This window comes from Rana temporaria, chromosome 4, assembly GCF_905171775.1.
Source record: "Rana temporaria chromosome 4, aRanTem1.1, whole genome shotgun sequence".
In the NCBI taxonomy this organism is placed as follows: Eukaryota; Metazoa; Chordata; class Amphibia; order Anura; family Ranidae; genus Rana; species Rana temporaria.
The window spans coordinates 322,445,076-322,469,107 of NC_053492.1; the positions used below are offsets into that span (position 1 = coordinate 322,445,076).

Sequence of the window (24,032 nt, forward strand, 5' to 3'; positions counted from 1 at the left end):
TAGTAAACTAAAGACTCTGTTCACCTCAGCTCCCATCTTACGACACCCGGATCCAACGCTACCTTATGTCCTCGAGGTCGACGCATCAGAAGTTGCCGTAGGGGCCGTCCTGTCTCAACGACAGGGCCCTAAAGCTTTGTTACACCCAATAGCCTTTTTCTCCCGAAAATTGAGCCAGCCGGAAAAGAACTATGACGTGGGGGACCGGGAGTTACTGGCAATAAAGACTGCTTTAGAGGAGTGGCGGTATCTCCTGGAAGGTGCTGCTCATCCCGTCATGGTATTCATAGACCATAAGAATCTCGAGTACCTCAGATCTGCCAAGAGATTAAGACCACGGCAAGCCAGATGGGCTTTATTCTTTTCAAGATTTAATTTTCATCTTACCTATCGCCCGGGGTCCAAGAATGGTAAAGCAGATGCCCTTTCACGAATGTTACCAGAAACTCCAGAGACTGTCGTTCCTAGCACCATCCTGTCCCCCCAGAATTTTTTGTTGATTCAGCCCGACCTAATGTCAGCTCTGAAACAAGCCTCTGCTCAATGTCCTGAATCCGAGAGTTCTGCATTCAGAAAACAAGAAGGGCTCCTGTGGCACGGAAATAAGATTTTTGTACCTGAGGGAGCCAGACTTCAGCTTCTCAAGACCCTTCATGAACACCAGCTTGCGGGTCATTTTGGGGTCCATAAGACTTCTGAGTTGATTCAGCGATCCTATTGGTGGCCGGACCTGAGGAAGGATTGCAAGGACTTTGTAAGTTCCTGTACAGTTTGTGCCAGAAGTAAAGGAAGCCGCACGCAAGCCTGGGGTCTGTTAAGACCGCTACCTGTCCCTGACCATCCATGGAAAGCGATTTCTATGGATTTCATAGTGGAATTACCCCCCTCTGAAGGGTTTACCACGATCCTGGTGGTGGTCGACCGGCTAACGAAGATGGCCCATTTTTTGCCGTTATTAGGGACCCCCTCGGCCATGGACACGGCACATACATTTATCAAGGAGATTGTGAGATTGCATGGCCTGCCCAGTAGTATTGTATCCGACAGAGGGGTGCAATTTACCTCAAGATTTTGGCAGGCTCTCTGTAAAGCCTTGAACATCGAAATCTGCTTGTCATCCGCTTATCATCCACAAAGTAATGGCCAAACAGAGAGAACCAATCAAACACTAGAGCAATATCTCCGCTGTTTTTCCACCTCCTCTCAGGACAATTGGGTAGCCCTACTTCCATGTGCCGAATTTGCATACAATAATTCGGTACACTCCACCACTAACCAGTCTCCATTTTGGGCAAATTACGGCTTTCATCCGTCCTTTTTGCCCAATACCGTTCCTGAAGCAACGGTGCCTGCCGTACAAGACAGATTAACCTTTCTCCAAGACAATTTACAGATTCTTCGAGAAACTATGCAAAGATCCCAGGAGGACTATAAAAAATACTATGACAGAAGGAGGAAGGAGAGTCCGACTCTGGAAGTAGGAGACAAGGTTTGGCTCTCCACCTTGAACCTTAAACTGTCCTGCCCATCCCGGAAACTGGGTCCTAGGTTCATTGGTCCTTTCGAAATTAAGAAAAAAATTAATCCTGTGGCCTTCGAATTATCCCTGCCAAATACCTACAAGATTCATCCAGTCTTTCACGTCTCACTTCTCAAACCAACCGTTACCGGTTCCTTTCCTGGAAGAGAAGATCCACCTCCGCCTCCAGTTACAGTGGGTGAGGACACAGAATTCGAAGTGGAAGCCATTTTGGATAGTCGAAAGAGAGGTAGACAAATTCAATATTTAGTAAAATGGAAGGGCTACTCTCTCTCTCGAGGAAAGCTCTTGGGAACCTGCAAAGGATGTTCATGCCCCTAAACTGTTGGCTGAATTCTTCAGGAAGTATCCAGAGAAGCAAGTACGTCTGGGCATCCGGAGGCTGCCCCTGAGGGGGGGGGAACTGTCAACCAACCGTGGAAGAGCTGTCAGACGTGCTCTTCACGGACCAGCAAGCGCAGTGCGCGCGCAACGCGCATGCGCACGCAAACGGGCAACAACTCTGCAAATCCTGTATTCTTCACTGCGCACGCGTGTGCGCCAGTATGCACGCAATGCGGGCGGGACTCCTGGCGTCAGTGCCCTATTTAAAGACTTGCTGCAGCAGTTACCAACTGCTGCATGATCGTTAGCCCTTGTGTGTTCCTGAGCCCTTGTTCCTGTGTTCCTGTTTACCTGTTGACGACCCGGCTTGCCTGACCTGACTTCTCCAGTGTATGACCCCGGCTTGTCTTTCGGATTACCCTTATCCTGTTCCTGCCTGATTGTTCCAGTGTATGACCTCGGCTTGCCTTCTGACCTACTCCAACTACATCCAGCTTCCCCCGTGCATGACTTCCGGCTTGGCTCCTGACTCCGCCCCTGGGTTTCCCTGTGTACCTACCTCATCTGTACTTCCGTGGTACCCCTGCCTAACTACGTATCCTGGTGGATAGCTGAGCTTCTACACCTTCTCAGCAAGTCGCAGCTGGCAACCCCTGCATCTCCGGGCACAGCACCCCCTGTCTCACCTCCAGGGGGCGTTCTGCACTCAGTCGCAAGGGAAGCCCTCTCAGCACTTCGGCCTCTGGTAAGGTACGTGACAGTGCGGGACGTCCACGTTGATCCCCGCCCCACGCTGAAGAAGTCCCGCCTATTGGGACGTAACGCATACAAGGGGGAGGAGTCACGTCGACGTCACCCGCGTTCGCCTGCCTCACGTTTTGACCTGTACGCCGGCTGTACATCCGGACGCCTTGAGCTCCGGGACACGCTGTCTGCTTCACACTCGGCTCAGAGTGTCAACAAATGTGAGTTTTTATTGATCTGTGTTTTAGATTAAACTTTTTTGCATACGGAGAGCACTAGTCCTTCTCTTTTGTCATTTGCTTTACCGGTCCATGGATTTGGGAGATTGCTGAGCTGTCTTGCTGATTGCTGGTTTTATCTGGGGATACTTAGAGCTGGTCTATTGATTGCTGATCCCATCCATACCCTGGAGGATTATTACATGCTTTTTGACCTAGCCACAGGTCGAATTGCTGAGGTGAGAGGCCATCCTTAGTCTCTGGTGGAGGATCTTTTTCCTGTGGGTCACTGATCATAAGAAGAATATCGCACTACAGTCACTATTGTTTTTGGAGCACGTTTTGGAACTTTTTTCACTTGTGCACTTTATGGACTCTTTCTATTATATTTATTATAATTACGTTTTTTATTAATTTATGTCATTTGCGCTGCACTTTTTATACTTGACGTCATTTACGTAAGACATACGCCGGCGTAAAGTTACCCCTCATAAAGCAGGGGTAAGTCATGTTGGGTATGGACGTCGGAAACGTACGAACAGCGTAGTATTTTGCGTCATTTGCGTAAGTCGTCCGTGAATGGGGCTGTGCGGAGGTTCCGTTCATGTCGACTAAGCATTGAGCGGGCGTAATTTACTAAATTCGACGTGATACTTAGCATGCGCGTGCATGCGCCGTTCGTAAAAAGCGTCATTTACGTGGGGTCACAACACATTTACATACAACACGCCCCCTAACAGACTAGTTTGAATTAGGCGGGCTTACGCCGTGTCAGATACACTGCGCCGCCGTAACTTAGAGCGCAAGTTGTTTCTGAATACAGGACATGGCGCTCTAAGTTACGGCGGCATAGTGTATCTGAGATATACGCTACGCCCGCCTAAAGATAGGCGTTTGTATGTGAATCTGGGCCATAGTGTCTACAAAATAGGGGATAGTTTTATGGTATTTTTTCCTCAGTTTAGGCCAATACGTATTCTATTACATATTTTTGGTAAAAAATATCGCACTAAAGCCCTGTACACACGATCGGTCCATCTGATGAACGGTCTGATGGACCGTTTTCATCGGTTAACCAATGAAGCTGACTGGTGGACAGTCGTGCCTACACACCATCGGTTAAAAAAACTATCGTGTCAGAATGCGGTGACGTAAAATACAACGACGTGCTGAAAAAAACGAAGTTCAATGCTTTCAAGCATGCGTCGACTTGATTCTGAGCATGCGTGGAACTTAAATTTAAAACAAGATTGCTTTTTTTTTAACCTATGGATAAATAACCGATGGGGTCCACACGATCGGTTTGGTCCGATGAAAACGGTCCATCAGATCGTTCTCATCGGTTTGACCGATCGTGTGTACGCAGCATAAGGGTTTATTGATCTGTTTGCGCAAAAGTTATAGCGTCTACAAAATAGGGGATAGTTTTACGTCATTTTTATTAATAATTTTTTTTTACTAGTAATGGCGGCGATTTTTATCATGACCCTAGTGAGTGATTCTTACTGTAGGGGGGATGGGCTACATGTGACAAGACAGTGATTACCGCTTCGGATTACAGGAAGCGGTGATCACTGTCATTGTCACTAGGCAGAGTGGGTAGATGCTTGTTTACATCAGCATCTCCCCATTCTTCCTCACCGCACGACGATTGCGGGTATCCCCGCGGCGATCGAGTCTGCGGGACCAGCGGTCGGGCTCACAGAGCGCGCATCCACAATGCTGTGATCTTAAAGGGGACGTATATATACGTCCTTCTGCCTGTCTGTTCCAAGCTGCCGACGTATATAGTTGTGCGCTGATTGGCAAGCAGTTAAAGTGTCTTTCTATACATCTACTCTTGGAGGTGCCTCTTTCCTTGTTGTTGAACTGAATAGACCTGTCTTTTTATTTTTTACCCTAATAAACAATGCAAGTATGTAATCCTCCATGCACTGCTGTCTTGCACAATCTTCCCCAAACCACACACACACACATCCTCTGCCTTTTTGTCCCTCTGCCTGTCAACATACCCTTTGCCCTCCTCTCTCACATATACTGCTCACTGTCATATCCTCCAACACTATAGTTACATAGTTGGTAAGGTTGACTAAAGACAATAGAATAAAGACAATTGAATAAAGACGATCATCCATCCAGTTCAACCTGTCTTGGTGTGTGTGCGAGTAGAACATAATTTCCAGTATCCCCGTATATTGTTTTCGCTAAGATGCACGTCCAAGAGTCTTTTAAAACTCTCTATACTTCCTACGGATCACCGCTGAGATGTTTGTATATTGCTATCATATCTACTCTCAAGTGTCTCTTCTCCAGTGAGAATAAATTTAGTGCTTGTAGTCATTCTCCATAATCAAGGTCCTCCAGTCCCCATATTAATTTAGTTGCCCTTCTCTGGACTCTCTCCAGCTCCAGCACATCCTTTCTGAAGATAGGTGACCAGAACTGGACAGAATACTCCAGATGCGGCTGAACCAGGCCTGGACTGGCCATAGGGCCGATCGTGGCCTGCGAACGGCCCTCAGCGGCCCGCATGTCACTTCTACCCAGAGGTGTACCAAGGCCCTTGGGGCGGACTGGGCTGGGTTGCAAGAATGCATTTGCCCCCTGGGCTGCTCTAATGTCCTGCAAAAAGGCCACTGAGCTGGCCGAGTGCAGCAGCTCTGGTGGCGGGCACAGCCGGATTCAGTACTGCAGCGATGAGTTCTGTGATTCTGTTAGTGCTGACAGTCTGAGTTAGATATGCCCAGCCCCTCCCTCCTCCACACAAAGCTCTATCAGAGGCTGGGTGGAGCTGCTCTTTCTTTCCCCGCCCACACTCCTGGCAGCCCTGTGTTGTCTGTGAAGAAGATTTGTGGGCGGGAAAGTTAAAACAAAGCAGTCAGCTCGGCATCCACAGCCTTAGAAAAAGAAAAAACAAGTGAGTCCCTCCTGGGACTGTCCATTATGTCCCATCCAAGTAAGTGACAACAAGTAAGCTTCTCCTCCCTCCCTTCCTGCTCCCTCTCCCCCTCTCTGCATATTACGTGTTATATTACAGCAGCCTGTGACAGTTTCTTGCCCTCCTAGATGTTATGATGTGGGTTCACACTGGCAAGCTGCAGCTGCAGTGCTGGTGTTCTGGCATGTTACCCTCCAGTCCCATAGACTTCTATTAGGTTGTACATTTTTGCTGCATGTCCTGAAAGTGCACAAAAAGTCCTGCATGCCGCATCTGGGGTGCAACTACAAAAAATGCAGCAAAAACGCACAATTTCTAATTAGTCTGAGGGACTGGGGCTATGGAAAACCGCCACAGTGGCGGCCTGTCCATTAAGGGCACACGGGCACTGCCCCCTCCATTATGCCACCCCCATATGTAAAATGGATAGATTCATGCCTGACCGGCCACTAAGATGGGGTAAGTGTCGGTCAGACAGCGAGTGGGTGGAGGGTGTGTTACAGTGGCTGCATTTGATGGGACAAAGTGACTGCATTTGATGGGGCACAGTGGCTGCATGTGATGGGGCACAGTGGCTGCATTTGATGTGACACAGTGGCTGCATTTGATGGGGCACAGTGGCTGCATTTGATGGGGCACAGTGACTGCATTTGATGTGACACAATGGCTGCATTTGATGTAGCACAGTGGCTGCATTTGATGGGGCACAGTGGCTGCATTTGATGGGGCACAACGGCTGCATTTGATGGGACAAAGTGGCTGCATTTGATGGGCACAGTGGCTGCATTTGATGGGGCACAGTGGCTGCATTTGATGGGGCACAGTGGCTGCATTTGATGGGGCACAGTGGCTGCATATAATGGGGCACAGTGGCTGCATTTGATGTTTTTGTTCAGTTTGATTGCTTCCCCCCAAAAAAATGTTGAGCACCAGTGTGAGCCAAAAGGCTTGCACTCACAGATACTCCACTGAAAAGTTATCAATTCTCAGGTCACTTTTCAGAGGCATTTGACAGACAGTAAGGAGGTGATACCTAATTTCCTCCCTGCCTGTTTTAACCTCAGCCAGTCCCTCCAGATATTTCACTTTGTACTCCACCTTATTTTCATTACACTTTATAGGTATTAGATGTTCTCTCACCTTATTCTTTGCACATCTAATACATAATGAGAGTTCTGGAAATAAGGTGGAGTTCAAAGTGAATTTCTAAACCTAAGTTGAGAACCCCTTTCAGAAGATTTGAGGATATTATTAAACTCAGAGGGCCAGATTCAGAAAGATCAGCGGATCTTTAGATCCGCGTAATCTATCTGATTTAAGATCCGCCGCCACAAGTTTTAGTGGCAAGTGGGTAATTCACTAAACACTTACCTCCAATCTTGCGGCGGCGTATCTTAAATCCCCCGGGGGAATTCAAATTCCGCGGCTAGGGGGAGTGTAGCATTTAAATCAGGCGCGTCCCCGCGCCGATTTAACTGCGCATGCACCGTCCGCGAATTTTCCCGGCGTGCATTGCTCCCAATGACGTCGCTAGGACGTCATTGGTTTCTGCGTTAGCGTAACTTGCGACGAGCGGTTTTGTGAATCGACGTAAAAAAAAAAAAATTTGACGCGGGAACGATGGCCATACTTAACATTGGCTGCACCTCATAGAAGCAGGGGTAAGTATACGCCGGGAAAACGCTTATGTAAACGACGTATAGTGACTGCGTCGGGCCCGCGTACGTTCGTGAATTGGCATATCTCGCTGATTTACATATCTTCGCCGTAAATCAGCGAGAACGCCCCCAGCGGCCATTTTAAATTTGCAGTTAAGATCCGACGGTGTAACACAGTTACACCTGTCGGATCTTAGGCATATCTATGCGTAACTGATTCTATGAATCAGTCGCATAGATACGACCGGCCTAACTCTGAGAAATGACGGTGTATCAGGAGATACACCGTTGTATCTCTCTCTGAATCTGGCCCAGAGACTGGTAGACTTAGGCCATCATAAATAGATTGAAATTCTGCCAGTTCAGCAGAAATTTCAATCTATTAATGTGCAGACTGGTTATACAGACTCCGATCTATCAACGGACTTCAGTACAACAATGGGAAATGTCGAACGATTTCTCTCTGTTCCAGCAATGTGGAGTGATTTCTCTCTCTGTGCCACAAATGTGGAGCAGTCTCTCTCTCTGTGCGTGCATCCCATCATTAACCCCCGCCGCGTAAAGCCCCCCCCCCCCCCCCCCCCCGGGCTGCTCAGTCTAAAATGCCCGGGCCTATTTTTTGTCCCAGTCCGGGCCTGGGCTGAACCAACCATAGGTTGGAATTGATGGACTTGTGTCTTTTTTCAACCTCACCTACTAAGTTACCATGTAACCAGAGTTTTACAAAGTGGCAGGATTATTGTTTTATCCCTGGAGTAAATTCCCTTTTTAAAGCATGCTAATATTCTACCGGCTTTGGTAGCTGCAGCTTGACACTGCATGCTATTGCTCAGTCTTTCTTTTACTAAGGCCCCTAGATATTTCTCCATCCTGGAATCCCCTAAATGTTCTCCCCTCAATGAGTAACTTGCGTTTTTATCCCCCCCCCCCCCCCCCCAAGTGCATTACCTTACATTTACCAATGTTCATTTTCCATCTAGTAGCCAACTCCATTAATTTATTCAGGTCCTTTTGTAAAGTTTCTACATCCTTCTATTGCCCTACATATTTTTGTGTCGTCAGCAAACAATGAGATTGAGCTATTTATCCCATCCTCTATATCATTTATAAATAAGTTAAACTGAATTGGTCCCAGGACAGAGCCTTGGGTTACCGCACTAACCACTCTAGACCCTTTATTTATCACCACCCTTTGGACTCGCCCCCAAAGCCAGTTTTCTATCCCAGAACAAAGCCCACCAACCTCAGTTTGTAGATTAAAGGGGTGGTTCACCCGAAAAACTACTTGTTCTTATTACACTGGCCCCCCACATTACAATACGATTAAGGCTATTATTATTTTTTTGATGCTGTACATACCTTTGTACAGCATATTCACCCGTGGCATCCGGGTTGCGAGTCCCGCGGGAGTGGGGTTCCTAACATGTCTGTGATTGACGTTTTGCTCAAAAACGAGCTCCCCCCGTCGCGTAAGCCGCGTCACGATTGGCGAAAGGAGCCGAACGGCGATGCGCATTCGCAGTATAGCGCCGACTCGCCGTTCGGCTCCTTTCGCCAACTGTGACGCGGCTTACACGACGGGGGGTGCTCGTTTTTGGGCAAAACATGTTAGAAACGCCCACTCCCGCGGGACTCGCAACCCGGATGCCACGGGTGAATATGCTGTATGTACAGCATCAAAAAAAAAATAATAGCCTTAATCGTATTGTAATGTGGGGGGCCAGTGTAATAAAAAAAAGTAGTTTTTAGGGTGAACCACCCCTTTAAGTGTTTGTGGGGCACTGCATCAAATACTTTTACAAAATCCTTATACACCACATCCACCAGCCTACCTTTGTCATGATTGCAGCTCACTTCCTCGTAGAATGTTAATAGGTTGATTTGTCAAGAGCGACCTTTCATTAAACCCATGCTGATTACTGGTAATTATACTGTTTTCATCAGCAAATTCTTGGATATGGTCCCTTATCGTCCCCTAAAATAGTTTACATACTACCGATGTCAAGCTGACAGGCCTATTGTTTCCAGGAATATATCGCTGCCCTTTTTTGAATATTGGTACCACGTGGGCTTTTCGCCAATCAGCTGGTACTGTACCAATTCGAACACTCCATTCCTACACATACTGCACACTGTTATACCCTCCACATTCCTCTCAGATGCATATTGCCCGCTGATCTACTCTTTATACTTTCTTTCCCAACATACATAGATACACAGAAACATACATGTGTCCATTGAGTTTGCTGCTTTTTACTTTTTTCTTCTTATTTTTAACCTTTTTGATTTTCCCAAGCATGTTTAAATTCACTTACGTTTGACTTACTCCCTGCCTCTGCTTAAAGTCTGTTCCAGAAATCAACTACTATTTCAGTAAAAATACTTTCTATGGTTAGTTTTGAACATCTGCTAGTTTGACATTTTCCAGTGTTCTTGAACTTAGACTTATCTAAAAAAAAAAGCTGCCCTCCTGAACCACGTTTACACCCTAATGTATTTAAAGGTTTAACTCAGGTCCCCCTTTCCCTTCTTTCCTTAAGATTGTACATATTCGTTTTCTGCAGTCTCTCCTGACATGGTTTATCCCTCAGACCTTGTATGGAACTGTATGAAAGTTGAGAGACTGCACAGTAGAGTTGTCTCCTTGTGAGGTACAAGGACTGCTCAAAATCTGTGCTGTAGAATTTGCATATAGAGACCAGCTATAACCTGATCAGAAGTTTTCTATTTTACTCTGGAAGACAGGGTGAATACAGCATGTGAACAGACTCCATCACAATCTACAACCTTTGCAATGTTGCGAGGATGGTAGGCATTTAATGTTTTAGCATGGTCCCATGCGAAAAAATGTAGTGCCAACTTCTAAGCAGCAAGTGTAGTGTGCCTGAAAGTTGAATTGGTAGAACCTGAAGTTGGAAAGTTGCTGGTGCAGGCAGATGGCAGCAAGATTACACAGCTTGAGACTGAGCACAGAGAAATGGCAAGATTTACACTGGGTACAGATAATCACAGAAATGATCATGGATTATGCCAATAGAGGAGAATTCATATACACTTGAATGCTTAGACTACGTGTCATTTATATTATGTGTTATCTTTCTAGGTAACATTTCTTTTATTATTTTATGTGCAGAATTCTCATCGCCCTCTGGTTTTGCGTACAACTGATGTCCGGCGTGTTCTGACTCAGACGGACATATTGGAAATGTGGAAGATGGATCTGAAACCCATTCTAATTGAAAGGTTTTCTGGATCTCCAGGGAATTATGCAGTACGGCAGGTAAGTTTTTTTTTTTTAAATTTCGCAACTGAACTTCTTCTTATGGGATATTTGTAATAATTTTTTTATTTGCAATAAGAGTATCTTAATTGTACAGTAAAGGACACAGGCTTGATATTGATAGACCTTGGGTTATAGGCTGGATACTAGCAAAGCTTTTGCACAAGAGCAGGAACCCGGTTTAACACTGGTCTTTGCATCTAATTCTACCTCTATCTTAGACATGCAACAAGTGTCCTACTTGGCTAAGGCAGAAAAAAAATTGAAGCTGTGTTACAATTTCTCAGACAACTAAGGGCTTTAATACTGCCATCATTGTCCAGGGATCAAAAGCCATGGGCTCCTTTTCCACCCCCACTATCTCTACCAGAGGCTCCTGTACATTTGGTGTTGCAGCTTTACACAATATGCTTGCTAGTGTTTACAGTGGGGAAAATAATTCTTTGATCCCCTGCAGATTTTGTAGGGTTTGCTCACTTACAAAGAAATTAAAGCGGTTGTAAACCCGCATCAAAAATTTATTTTTCTCCTGCAAGGCAAAAGTCATAATGAGCTAATATGCACCGCATATTAGCTCATTATGAAATACTTACCTCAGAACGAGGTGTGTAAAACTTACCTGTTCACGCCGAGCGAGAAATCATCTTGCTCCGGCGTGTCTTCCGGGTATTGCCGCTCCAGCGCTGTGATTGGCTGGAGCGGCGATGACGTCACTCCTGCGCGTGCGCGCGGGAGATTTAAATTCGGCAAGGTCCGGCGGCTGCCGGTCCTTTTAGCCGAGGATCCCCCCTGTGCATGCGCCGCTGCAGTCAGCGGCGCATTGCGAGGGGAATATCTCCTAAACCAGGGATATGCAATTAGCGGATCTCCAGCTGTTGCAGAACTACAAGTCCCATGAGGCATAGCAAGACTCTGACAGCCACAAGCATGACACCCAGAGGCAGAGGCATGATGGGACTTGTAGTTTTGCAACAGCTGGAGGTCCGCTAATTGCATATCTCTGTCCTAAACCGTGCAGGTTTAGGAGATATTCTCCTTACCTACAGGTAAGCCTTATTATAGGCTTACCTGTAGGTAAAAGTAAAAAAAGTGGGTTTACAACCACTTTAAAGGTCTGTATTTTTATCATAGGTGTATTTTAAATGATAGAGACAGAATATCAAACAAAAATCCAGAAAAAAACACATTAAACAAATCTTATGAATTCAGTTGCAGTTCAGTGATTAACATAAATATTTGATCCCCAAGCAAAACATGACTTAGTACTCGGTGAAGAAACCCATGTTGGCAAACAGAGGTAAGACGTTTCTTGTAGTTAATGACCAGGCTTGCACACATCTCAGGAGGGATTTTGGTCCACTCTTCTTTACAGATCTTCTCTAAATCCTTAAAGTTTCTTGGCTGTTGCTTGGCAACTCGAAGTTTCAGCTCCCTCCAAACATGTTCTATAAGATCTGGAGACTGGCTAGCTAGGCCACTCCATGACCTCAATGTGCTTTTTCCTGAGCCACTCCTTTGTTGCCTTGGCAGTATGCTTTGGGTCAATGTCATGCTGAAAGACCAATCTATAACCCATCTTCCGTGTTCTGGCCGAATAAGGTTCTCATCCAAGACTTTACAATCAGGGCGTGGCATGGCAGCGCATTTAGCCAGACGCACGACTTGTGAGCTCCGCCAAATCTCCGCTCTTTTATTCTGCTAACTGCCTAACATCACCTGTTTTCTGAGACATTTAGTCCTGCAATGATTGCTGCACCTCTACTTTACCAGCTGCTGTGTTTCCTGCTTGCTGGCGAGATGTCTAGACGCGACTCTGCTACTTGTCTTGTTCCAGACCATGCAGCCCAAGATGGCGGCTCGACACAGAAATCTGCAAAGGGGGAAGTACAGTGAGGCAGCTCAAAAGCTGTTCTCCATGCCTGGTGCATGGGACTCCTCGGAGCAGCCTTGGACATGTTAGAAGACCACAGCAGCTCTCAGTCTGACGCAGACGACACAGTGCCACTCAAGGATCCGACGGTGCCATTACTTCCATGGGACACTATGAGTACAACTCCTATTGTTCAAGCCCCACATATGGCCATGATACCAGACTTGGCTGGGCCAGAACCTACACTGTGAGGTATTTTTTTTGCAGTCATGTCATGCAACCTCTCTATCACAGCCCTAGCATCAGAGGTTAGGGGTGAAAACAGAAATGTCATTCCTCCGCCAAGACATGCAAAAATTGAGAGAACGCACCTCAGCCATGGAAGGGCACATCCGTACATTGGAGGATGACTGGGCCCCCATTCAGAGGAATCGTATGTTCAACAGTTGCTGGTGGCTAAACATTCTGTACACCTTAACAATTTAGAAAACAGGCTTTGGAGGAACAATGTCAGGGCTATAGGCAATCCTGAAAAAATGGAGGGGAAAAACCCTGTGCATTTTATAGAACACTGACTGCTAAATACATTTGAGAGATTCATTTTCACTGATGTTTGCAGCAGAGCGCGCGCACCGTGTCCCCACCAGACCTCTGTCTCCAGGTAATCCTCCCAGAGCTTTTTTGTTTAACCACTTCCCACCCATGCCAATCAGTGCCCACCACAGTGCAAATCAGTGCCAACCATAGTGTCAATCAGTGTCCATCACAGTGCCAATCAGTTGGCAGCATTAACACCTGTCAGTACCTGCCCAATCAGTGCTGCCCATCAGTGCCATCTATTAGTGTCCATCAATGCCACCTGTCAGTGCCTATCAGTGCCCATCAGTGCCGCCAGTCAGTGCCCATCAGTGCCACCGGTCAGTGCCCATCAGTGCCGCCTATCAGTGCCCATCAATTCTACATATCAGTGCCTCCTCATGAGTGCCCATCAGTGCCACCTTATCAGTGCCCATCAGTGCCGTCTCAGCAGTGCCGACACATCAGTGCCCGTCAGTGAAAAAGAAAACAGAAACAAAGAAAAAATAATTTTTTTCAAAAAAATCTGTCTTTTTTAGTTTGTTTAGCAAAAAATAAAAACCGCAGAGGTGATCAAATACCACTAAAAGAAAGCGCTATTTGTGGGAAGAAAATTATAACAATTTAGTTTGGGTACAGTGTTGCATGACCAAATTGCGACAGCGCTGAAAGCTCAAAATTGTCCTGGGCAGGAAGTGGTGAAAGTGCCTGGTATTGAAGTGGTTAAGCAGCTCAGTTACAAGGATCACAATGTTATCCTCTCCAAAGCCAGATCAATGGGGGATGCTCTTGTGATGGACAACTCCAAGATTTCACCGTTCCCAGACTTCTCGGCGGAGGTGCAAAAACAATGGGCTCAGTTCAACGAAGTGAAAAAGAGGCTTTGCTCCCTGAAATTGCAGTATGACATGCTCTACACTGCCCACTTGCGAGTGGTTGCCAGGGATGAAGTGCATGTCTTTGAAAAGCCTACACTAGCAATGCAATGGCTGGATAAGGAGGTGCGCTCCCTACAAGATGAGCTGGTCAAACGCCGGAGTGCAACCTGATTATTGTTAATTACATCATCTACACTAAGATACTTCCCTTCTAATAAGAGCTTGGTAAGTTCTTTTAGGGTGATCCTGTAAAGGCGGTTGACTGTTTTCACAAGTCGCCTGTTGTCTGTTGGCTCTTCAATGCTGGCTACTGAACTTAGCTCCCAAGTTGCTAGTCCCTCGTGGACATTAGTTTTTTTTTGTAATAAGTTGGACCCCATTGGTCCTTTGGTTCTCTACCTGCCTAATCTTTTTATCCACAGGAACTACTTACATGGTTGTGGACTGTCCGATGCCTCATAGGATAATGTGTGCATTTATTTGCTTGTCCCAACATGTTGCTACCTGTGCATTACCCGTACCTCTATTCACCTTGACCCACTAATGTATGGCACATATGGTTGTGTTTTAAAACCCCATGGCTAAGCATAATATAATAATTACAAGCTGAAATGTTTGGGAGACAGGGTGAAACGGTTGGCTGTATCCCACATGGTAAAATGACTGGGCTCTTCTTTGGTGTGTTTACAGGAGACGCATATGTCTCCTGACCAGGCGTCCCCGTTTTCTACCCGGGTGTTCGGCACTCAGTTCCACTCTGTCTTCTCCTCCTATTCCAGGGGGGTTAGTGTGTTAGTTTGTCCGAATGTACCTTTTGCAAGCTCAACCTCGCTCATTGACCCGTATGGTTGTTACATGTTCTTTTTGTGTACTCTAGATGGTTTGAGCTGCATTTTAGCAAATATTTATATCCCTCCTCCTTTTTCAGTAAAAGTCATCAAACTTTTGGCTAACTTTCTGGCACATTGCCCTGGCATACTGTAACGATACGTCCCACATTCCGCTTGAGTGCTTTCGTCATATACTGCTTCCACCCAGTCTGAATATATATCAGATATTCCAACTGCTATCAACGACAAACAAGACGATACTTGCTTGATTGCTGAACATGAACTCTTTATTAGAACCAGAATACAAGTCTTATATACAGTAGAAGAGGAGGTTCATCCCTCCTGCTCATATTACTCAAACGATACTCCTGTAAGCAGAAACATAAATTAACATGAGCTAATTAACAATCCTTTAGACAGCCTAGGCATGACCTTTGATTTCCTAGCCTGGCTTTCTCCTAACTCCCTAACTACAATACACATTATCATAAATCCACAAAGAACTCCTTCACACAATAGCAGAATTAATTAACACAAACAACAATGGGTGAAAGACTTAGAGCCCACGTTAGCTGTATTTACAATAAACCCATTATAGCAGACAACAGACAGACAGATGCTGGAGTTGATGACATTAGCATCTAACAGTATGTGTCCCAACATTATAAATCAGTCAGTATTTCTAATATGGCATATACAGGGTTCTTAGAGTCTGTGTGTCTTGGGGGGATATGGACCTGAATCCAAAGTAACACCACCTAAAGGGTCCCCAGGCATACAGCTCACAAAGAGCACCATTCCCCCAAATGCCAGGGCCCATGATTGCTAGGCAAGAGGCTAGCATTCAGTCCCCTCCAAAAGCCTCTGTCCCGGGTAGGTCTGTCACACATACCTTCACTCTTTGTAGGCGATTTCAATAATTACCTAGATACAGACCTTATATTCAGAAAAATATTCACGCATGGCGGACTTTCCAGAATCAACCTTGGTCTGAGGAATGAGGAAATGCTCCCATTAGTGTCCTCCTCACGCTACAAGGCGAGAACTGTCTCTGACCATCCTCCCCTGTGTGTCCAGATTCTTCTAGCATAGCCAAGCGGGTCTACTGCAAAATTAACCCATTCTGGTTGTCGCTATTTCTTAACCCTGATCCCATACAAAACAATCTTTCCTTATTTATCCACCTAAACAAACCGTCAGCTAGTCCTGGAATCTTTTGGGACACACTGAAGGCCTTTTTACGCGGCCAATTCATCAAAACAGTTGCTGCCGTTAAGACCAAGACCAGATCCTGGGAACAATCTGTGCTGCGGGAGGTTGAGAAAGCTTAATCGATGTTCATTGATTCCCCCTCTGAACAAACTGAAAGGGCATGGCCTGAGGCTCAACATATAGCTAAGAATATGGTTCCAACAAAAGCTGAAAACAAATGGTTCTTTTTTCAACAGAGATTTTTTGAGGAAGGGGAAAATACAGGCCATATGCTTGCGATGATGGCGAAATCACAGAAAGGATCCTCACTTATAGAGACAATTACTAGCCCCTCGGAAGACCTGGTTTCCTCCCAAGCAGGCATTCTGTCCACCTTTAGATATTTCTATGCTGATGTGTACTCCTCCAAAGTCTCGCCAACCCTAGCTGAAATTAGTTCCTTTCTTGATAATAGCCAGGTCCCGCAGCTCCCAACCTCGGATGTATAGCGACTGAATGCTCCTCTCCCGGTTGATGAGCTGCTGGAGGTAATGGCGCTTTCCTCTCCCGGCAACTCTCGAGGGGCGGATGGCTTGCCACAGAGGTCTACAGAAGGTACTTTGAGACATTGGTGCCACACTTGAGAAAGGTATTTTTGGACATCCTGGAATGTGGAAACCTGCCCCCGTCTATGAATGAAGCGGTAATCATTTTATTGTTGAAACCAGGTAGAGATGCCCACTCTACGGATTCCTATAGGCCCATCTCGTAATTGACAACAGATGTAAAGTTGCTGGCCAGGGCTCTGGCTACCAGATTGGCCAAAGTTATCCACAAAATTGTTCACAAAGATCAATCTGGGTTCATTCCCTCTAGGTCCACGGCCCTAACGACTATGGAGAACTTTATTAAGTCCTTTTCAGTCGAGCGGTGAGGTTACCTATGCTTGACTCAATTTCCAAAGGTGCATCAGTCTGCGTGGGAGCCAAGAAATTGTTCTGCCAACCTTAGAGTTCTAACATGCGTGGGAGAAAGCGTGCTGTGGCTTAGTTTGTTAAAGCACATGTCTAGTAAACAGGGAATCCTGATTTGACTTCCAGCAGTGCCTTCCTTCAATTTTAGGAATCTCCCAGATATTGTAAAGTTATATCTACAAGCTACAGCTTCCTTCAGGCTTCAGAATGCCTGTTCATTCTTTTGCCAGAAAGGACAGAGAAATGTGCCTCATCTGGGGCGGTTGTGGCACGGATTGTCATGAATGTTGTGTTTCTTTAAATGCAACTCTATGGTGCATCTCTGTTGTATTCACTTCCTGTGTAGTGTTTCCTGTTCCTGCTGATTATCATTCAACGAACATGGCGTCTCTACAGTAATGGCTTGTGCTGAACATGGCCTCTGTACAATAATGGCTTGTGCTGTCTTTACTTACATTACATCAAACACGGATTGCCCAGGTCCTCCAACAGGCTCACAGAGCCATGGGCTTGGCTCCTTTGGAGGTAGTATCTGCTAACCTGACCAGGAGTGGGTCTAGATCTTTGACAGCTTTGTGTCATGTAGCTCCCAAAGTAATTTGCAGGGCGGCCTCCTGGTCGTCTATGAACATGTTTGTGTCCCATTATTGTGTTGAACCAGCTGCTCTATCTTCAGTTGATTTTTGTTTACAAGTACTGTGGGTCGATGGTGTTAAACGTTCTTTTCTCAACATTTTGCCCACCCTGGTGTGTACGGCGAGTTATTTCCCACACGTATGCTGCCATGGAGTCTGTCAGGAAAACGGGAAATTTCCTATCAAGTACTTACCATAATTTTCCTTTCTTGATAGACTCCATAGCAGCAGGAGTTCTATTCCAAATGTCTGGAGTGGGCTAGTTACAGCACACGGCTGCTGGCTTGGAGCTAAAATTTATGGGAGAGGGGTCCTATAGGGGAGGAGTGGAGGCAAGGTTAACCCACACCTATGCTGCCATGGAGTTTATCAGGAAAGGAAAATTACGGTAAGTATTTGATAGGAAACTTTCAGTTTTCTCTACTTAAGAATGGAGTGAATGCATCATAAACCTTCATAAGTGCACTAGATCACTTACAGTAAGAGAAACTGCTACCAAACGCTTCACAAGGTGGTATTTTACACCTACCAATTTGCGTGCCATTTTCCCATCATTCCCCTCATTTTGATTTAGCGGATGTCTGTCCTCAGGCTCCTTCCACATTTTCTGGGACTGTGAAAAAATGTCACATATTGGGTGGCAATTCGAAATAAAAAACTTCCAATTGTATTAATCTTTCTTTAACAAATTGTCTATTTACATCCATCCCAGGCATCTCCACCCCACATATGAGACTCATGTGATTAGGAACAGCGATTTTTCTCCTTCTCCAGTCAGCCTAGCCCCCACACAGTTAGAAACATTCCCAGGGAACACACTTAACCACTTGATTGCCCGCTAGTGTTAACCCCTTCCCTGCCAGCAACTTTAATACAGTAATCAGTGGCTAAAAATCGCAGATCACCGCCATTACTAATACAGTAAAAAAAAAATAAAAAATTTGCGCTCAGTGCAAAAAAAATGTGGATAAATGAATAAATATATCCTTGACAGAAATCCTGCCGCTAAACACCACAACCTTGATATAAGGCACAACAAATATATACAATAAAAGTGTAGCGCTGGATGATGAACCATATGCAACCATATAATTCAATGTGTGAATATACAGTGAAAAAAGTATAAAAAACAAAAAATAATAATAAATAAGTAGTGAATAGTGAATCACTAAAGTTCATAAATGAATATCCCCTGATGGAGAAAAATAAAAGTTCAATCAATTTGTGTAGACCTCCAGTGATAGAAGATAAATAAACGGAATCCAATGCGTGGAGAGACCCCGCCACCAGGAGGAGAAATTAAGGCTTACCGACTAGCCAGTGACCACCCTTCATAGAAAATATAATCCATGACAGCCAGAGAACCGGCCTAGAGTGCTTGCCCCTTAGTCCCCTCAGCACCCCCCGAGCACTCTAGGCTGGTTCTCTGGCTGTCATGGTTTATATTTTCGAAGTCACTAACATTGCGCTAGAATACAAAGCAGGCGGTTGTGACTCCGCTTGCTGCAGTGAGGACCATCACTCTGCTGAGCCTGTTTTGACTGGCTAGTCGGTAAGCCTTCATTTCTCCTCCTGGTAGTGGGTCTCTCCACGCATTGGATTCCGTTTATTTATCTTCTATCACTGGAGATGTACACAAATTAATTGAACTTTTATTTTTCTCCATCAGGGGATATTCACTTATGAACTTTAGTGATTCACTATTCACTACTTATTTATTATTATTTTCTTTTTATTGTATATTCACACATTGAATTATATGGTTGCATATGGTTCATGATCCAGCGCTACAATTTTATTGTATACTAATACAGTAAAACCTTGGATTGCGAGCATAATTCGTTCCAGAAACATGCTTGTAATCCAAAGCACTTGTATATCAAAGCAAATTTCCCCATAAGAAATAATGGAAACTCAGATGATTCATTCCACAACCATTTATTCACATGTTCTTCTGTTTATAGTCCATATAAAAAGATTATAGCAATGTGATAGCTTGTGTAACCATATGATAGGTTGTGTAACCATAAAATGTCCATCCACAACTGGAAGCCTCCACAAGGGGATTAGAAGCAAAATCCAGCAGGAGCTACAGAGTATAAGAGAGAAGAGAGGTGCCTCCAAGTGTAGCAATATGTTGCTAAAGGTTGTACCTTAATTAAATGTAACCATATTACTACACTTAGAGGCGCCTCTCATCTCTTTTATACTCAGATGTGACATGACGCTGCTTGTATATCAAGTCAAAATGTATTTAAAAATTTTGCTTGTCTTGCAAAATGCTCTCAAACCAAGGTTTTACTGTAAACAATAAATAAATAATACAAATGCAATAAATCTATCCACTATTTTGTAGACGCTGTAACTTTTTTCAAACCAATCAATATACACTTATTGTGATTTTTTTTACCAAATATATGTAGCAGAATACATATTGGCCTATTTGTTTATAGCGCAAAAAATAAAAACTGCAGAGGTGATCACATACTACCAAAAGAAAGCTCTATTTTGTGGGGAAAAATGGACTTCAATTTTGTTTGGTTACAGCGTTGTCAGTTAAAGTAACGTAGTGCCGTATCGCAAAAAATGGCCTAGTCATGTAAGGTGAAAATCTTCTGGTCTGTAAGTGGTTAAGGTATGGTTGCTATGGGCAACTGATATGATGTGTGTGCACCCTGCTACCCACACATTGATCATTGCACTCACCTTGGTTATCTTGTTCACTTGCAGACATATTTTTCCAGTTTGGTGTCATGAATCGGTACACTTCCTCACATTTCAGCCTCTTCATGACCCTGTCTAAGTATCCTGGGCATTCAGGGTCCCATATCTCTGGACGGTCTTGCACCAAGGATATTATGGCCTCATGTGAGATATCACGGGTTGCCATCGCTATGGTCCTTCTCTCTATAGTACACTCTCCCCAACTTCCTGTGTCATTCCCAGGTGTACCTTGTGATTCTGATGTGCTTCCTGTTGTTTTTCTTTTCTTTTGTTCACGCTGCTATCCACAGCTGAAACAGTGCACTGCGATTACCAGCGGTTATGTGCAGATAGCTGCGTTAAATCGGTCCTGGGCCGTTTCTATCTGCACAAAACCGCAAATAACAAATCGTCACTAAACGCAGTGTGTGAATGGGGCCATAGGAAAGCACAGCTAAAAGCTGAATTCTATCCGCCCGTGTGAAAGGGGCCTTATGGGAAAAAAAATCCATACATTGTATAATTATACATCATTCTATGACAAAAAATGGAATCCCTAGTTTAAAGGGGTTGTAAAGGTACAATTTTTTTCCTAAATAGCTTCCTTTACCTTTACTTACCTCATCCTTCGATTTTGCTTATAAATGTCCTTATTTCTTCTGAGAAATCCTAACTTCCTGTTCTTCTGTCTGTAACTCCACACAGTAATGCAAGGCTTTCTCCCTGGTGTGGAGTGTCGTGCTCGCCCCTCCCTTGCACTACCAGAGAGTCAGGACGCTCTCTACGTTGCAGATAGAGAAAAGAGCTGTCTGTTAGTGGGCGTCCTGACTCTCCTGTAGTCCAAGGGAGGGGGCAAGCACTACACTCAACACCAGGGAGAAAGCTTTGCATTACTGTGTGGAGTTACAGACAGAAGAACAGGAAGTGAGGATTTCTCAGAAGAAATAAGAACATTTAAAAGCAAAAATCAAAGGATGAGGTAAGTGAAGGAGGACTGCACTAAGGTAATGGAAGCTTTTTAGGAAAAAAATTTTAAACACGCTGAAATTCTCTTTCAACCCTTCGAAGGATAACTAATCTCACACATCGGAAAACCCTATCGAGAACATAAGATATTCCTTCCGTACAACTACATTATATCACTTATTGTTTTAAAAATATACCCTTTTCAATCATATCACAGTTTATACAGCTTTGTATCAAAAGATTTCTTATTCTAAGAGCCGGTTCACACTGGGGCGACCTGGGATCCGACTTGAAGTTGCCCCAAGTCGTGTAGTTGAGAAAATCAATGGAAGTGAATAGAGCCATCTTAATACACACTACTGAAGTCGCTCCGACTACAGAAAAGGTTCCTGTACTACTTCAATCCGACTTGTAGGCAACTTGTACCCATTGATTTCAATGGAAGTTGCCTCAGAAGTCTGATCACTGTTTTAACTGAAGCAACTTTACAGGAAGAGAACATACATTTCTCAGGCAAACCCCTCCCTCCCACAGAGCTGATTGTTGTTTGATTGGCCACTGGAAAGTCTCCTGTCCTGGAGGCGACTTGAAGTTGCCTTGTACTGTCCTGGAGGCAACTTGAAGTTGCCTTGTAAGTTGCATGATGAATCATACTCAAGTCGTGTCCAAGTTGCCTCCCAAAGTCATGCTGGAAGTCATGTTGCTCCTGTGTGCAATATTTTCTTGTACTACCATATTTTCCTAAATAAAAAAAAAGTACAGCCAAAGCTTGTTTGGCTGTACTTTTTCTCTAGATCACAGGAGAGCAGAGAGCTGCTGCATCCACCAAGGAAAGTATTATTCTAAAACAAAAAACAAAAAAACATAGATCTCTTTAATATAATTTTTCTAGTGCCATGACAAAATAGATGTTTTACACCAGATATAATATAATAATATAATATATAATATAATTGCAGTACTTTTGTGAAAGGGAGAAATGGCAGAATAAAATGTGCACTTTGTATGAGTTATAAGCTACCTTTACTTGCAGATAGATGAACACATTTTGATTGATATACTGTTTCTGTTTCACTGTCCTTATTGTGGCTAAATCCCAGTAGTTAAACCACATTGCAACACCTCCCTTCCACATTTGTTTTCTAGTAACTCCTTGGAATCTGTCATTTCTGCACCCTGTGCTGGCCAGTTTTTCTTAGCCTTGTCCACATATAGAGCATGTGCCACTTCCCAGAGGAACAGCCCAGTCCCAAATGGTGAGGTGTAGAGGTATACCGTAAGAATCTTAAATTATGAAAGTTGACAAATGATTGTAAAGTTCGCTGTTAAGGAAGTGCTAATAGTCAGAAGAAAGTAAGTCAAATGGCCACATCAAGGAGTACTGTATGCTCCTATAAAACTATTAAGTCCACCATAAAACATAAATGATCGACCATTTATGGTTTCCCTATGTTAAAAATGATATAATAATAATAAATGTATAATAATATTGTGCATTGATTCTAATGCCGTGTACACACGGTCGGACTTTTGACCGCGCAAAATTTCGGAATCGGAATTTCAGACGGGAAAATAGAGAACCTGCTCTCTATCTGAAGTCCGTCGGAAATTCCAACAGAAAAAGTCCGATGGGGCATACACACGGTCGGAATATCCGATGGAAAGCTCCCATTGCATATTTTCCATCGGAAATTCCGACCGTGTGTACGCGGCATAAGAATGTCACTTGGCTGAATTGACTTGTGTCTTTTTTCAACCTAACTAACTATGAATGATTTTCTACTTAAATAAAGGTAATAATATCCCAGTACACACGGTTATTCCACAATGCATGTGTCAATCAATAGGTATTCCTCTTTATGGAATATGTATAATTTTTTAACATATTGTTTTCTGTATTAACAGCACATAAAGCAAAGACTGCAAAGACTCCAGGCTGGTTGGCATATAGAAGAAGATTCCTTCCAAAGTCAGACCCCTTTTGGATATGTAATGTTCTCCAATGTTGTTGCTACCCTGAATCCTACTGCCAAGCGTCATTTAGTCCTTGCTTGCCACTATGATTCAAAATACTTCAGTCCAGAGTGGGATGGCAGAGTATTCGTTGGAGCTACTGATTCAGCTGTTCCATGTGCAATGCTGTTAGAGCTAGCTCGATCACTAGATTCTCGTCTTCAGCAATTAAAGGTATGTGTTAACCCACTATGTATGTTTAACACCTATATTATTTGTTCCATTGTCATTATGCTAGTGACCCTGTCATCAATGTAAAAAGTATTTTAAATGCTAACTTACCATAAACATTTTTTTTTTACTTACCATGTGTCTTTGAACTTGTTAGCTCATTTGACTTCTTCAGAAAGAGTCAATTCCATATCACACTCCACTACCTCCTGCAGTGTCATAGCCCTCTTCTCAAATGCATCAGCTCAAATATTACTGGTATTGAGTTTGTTTGTCATGACAAAATTGATGCGAGAAAAGAAAGGGACCACTGGTTTGCCTAGGATTAACCACTTCAGCCCCAGAAGGATTTACCCCCTTAACCACTTAAGCCCCGGACCATTTTGTTGCTAAATGCCCAGGCCAGGTTTTGCGATTCGGCACTGCGTCGTTTTAACAGACAATTGCGCGGTCGTGCGACATGGCTCCCAAACAAAATTGGCGTCTATTTTTTCTCCACAAATAGAGCTTTATTTTGGTGGTA

General features: G+C 44.3%; 1 protein-coding gene across 1 annotated transcript in view; it reads left to right on the top strand.

Moving 5' to 3' along the window:
- The window catches only part of QPCT (glutaminyl-peptide cyclotransferase), a 176,206-nt gene that overhangs the window by 30,438 nt on the left and 121,736 nt on the right, over positions 1-24,032 (top strand). Inside the window, exons 2-3 of the mRNA XM_040350695.1 lie at positions 10,556-10,702; positions 23,231-23,512. Coding sequence (XP_040206629.1) covers positions 10,556-10,702; positions 23,231-23,512 — 429 coding nt within the window. The remainder of the gene's footprint in view (positions 1-10,555; positions 10,703-23,230; positions 23,513-24,032) is intronic.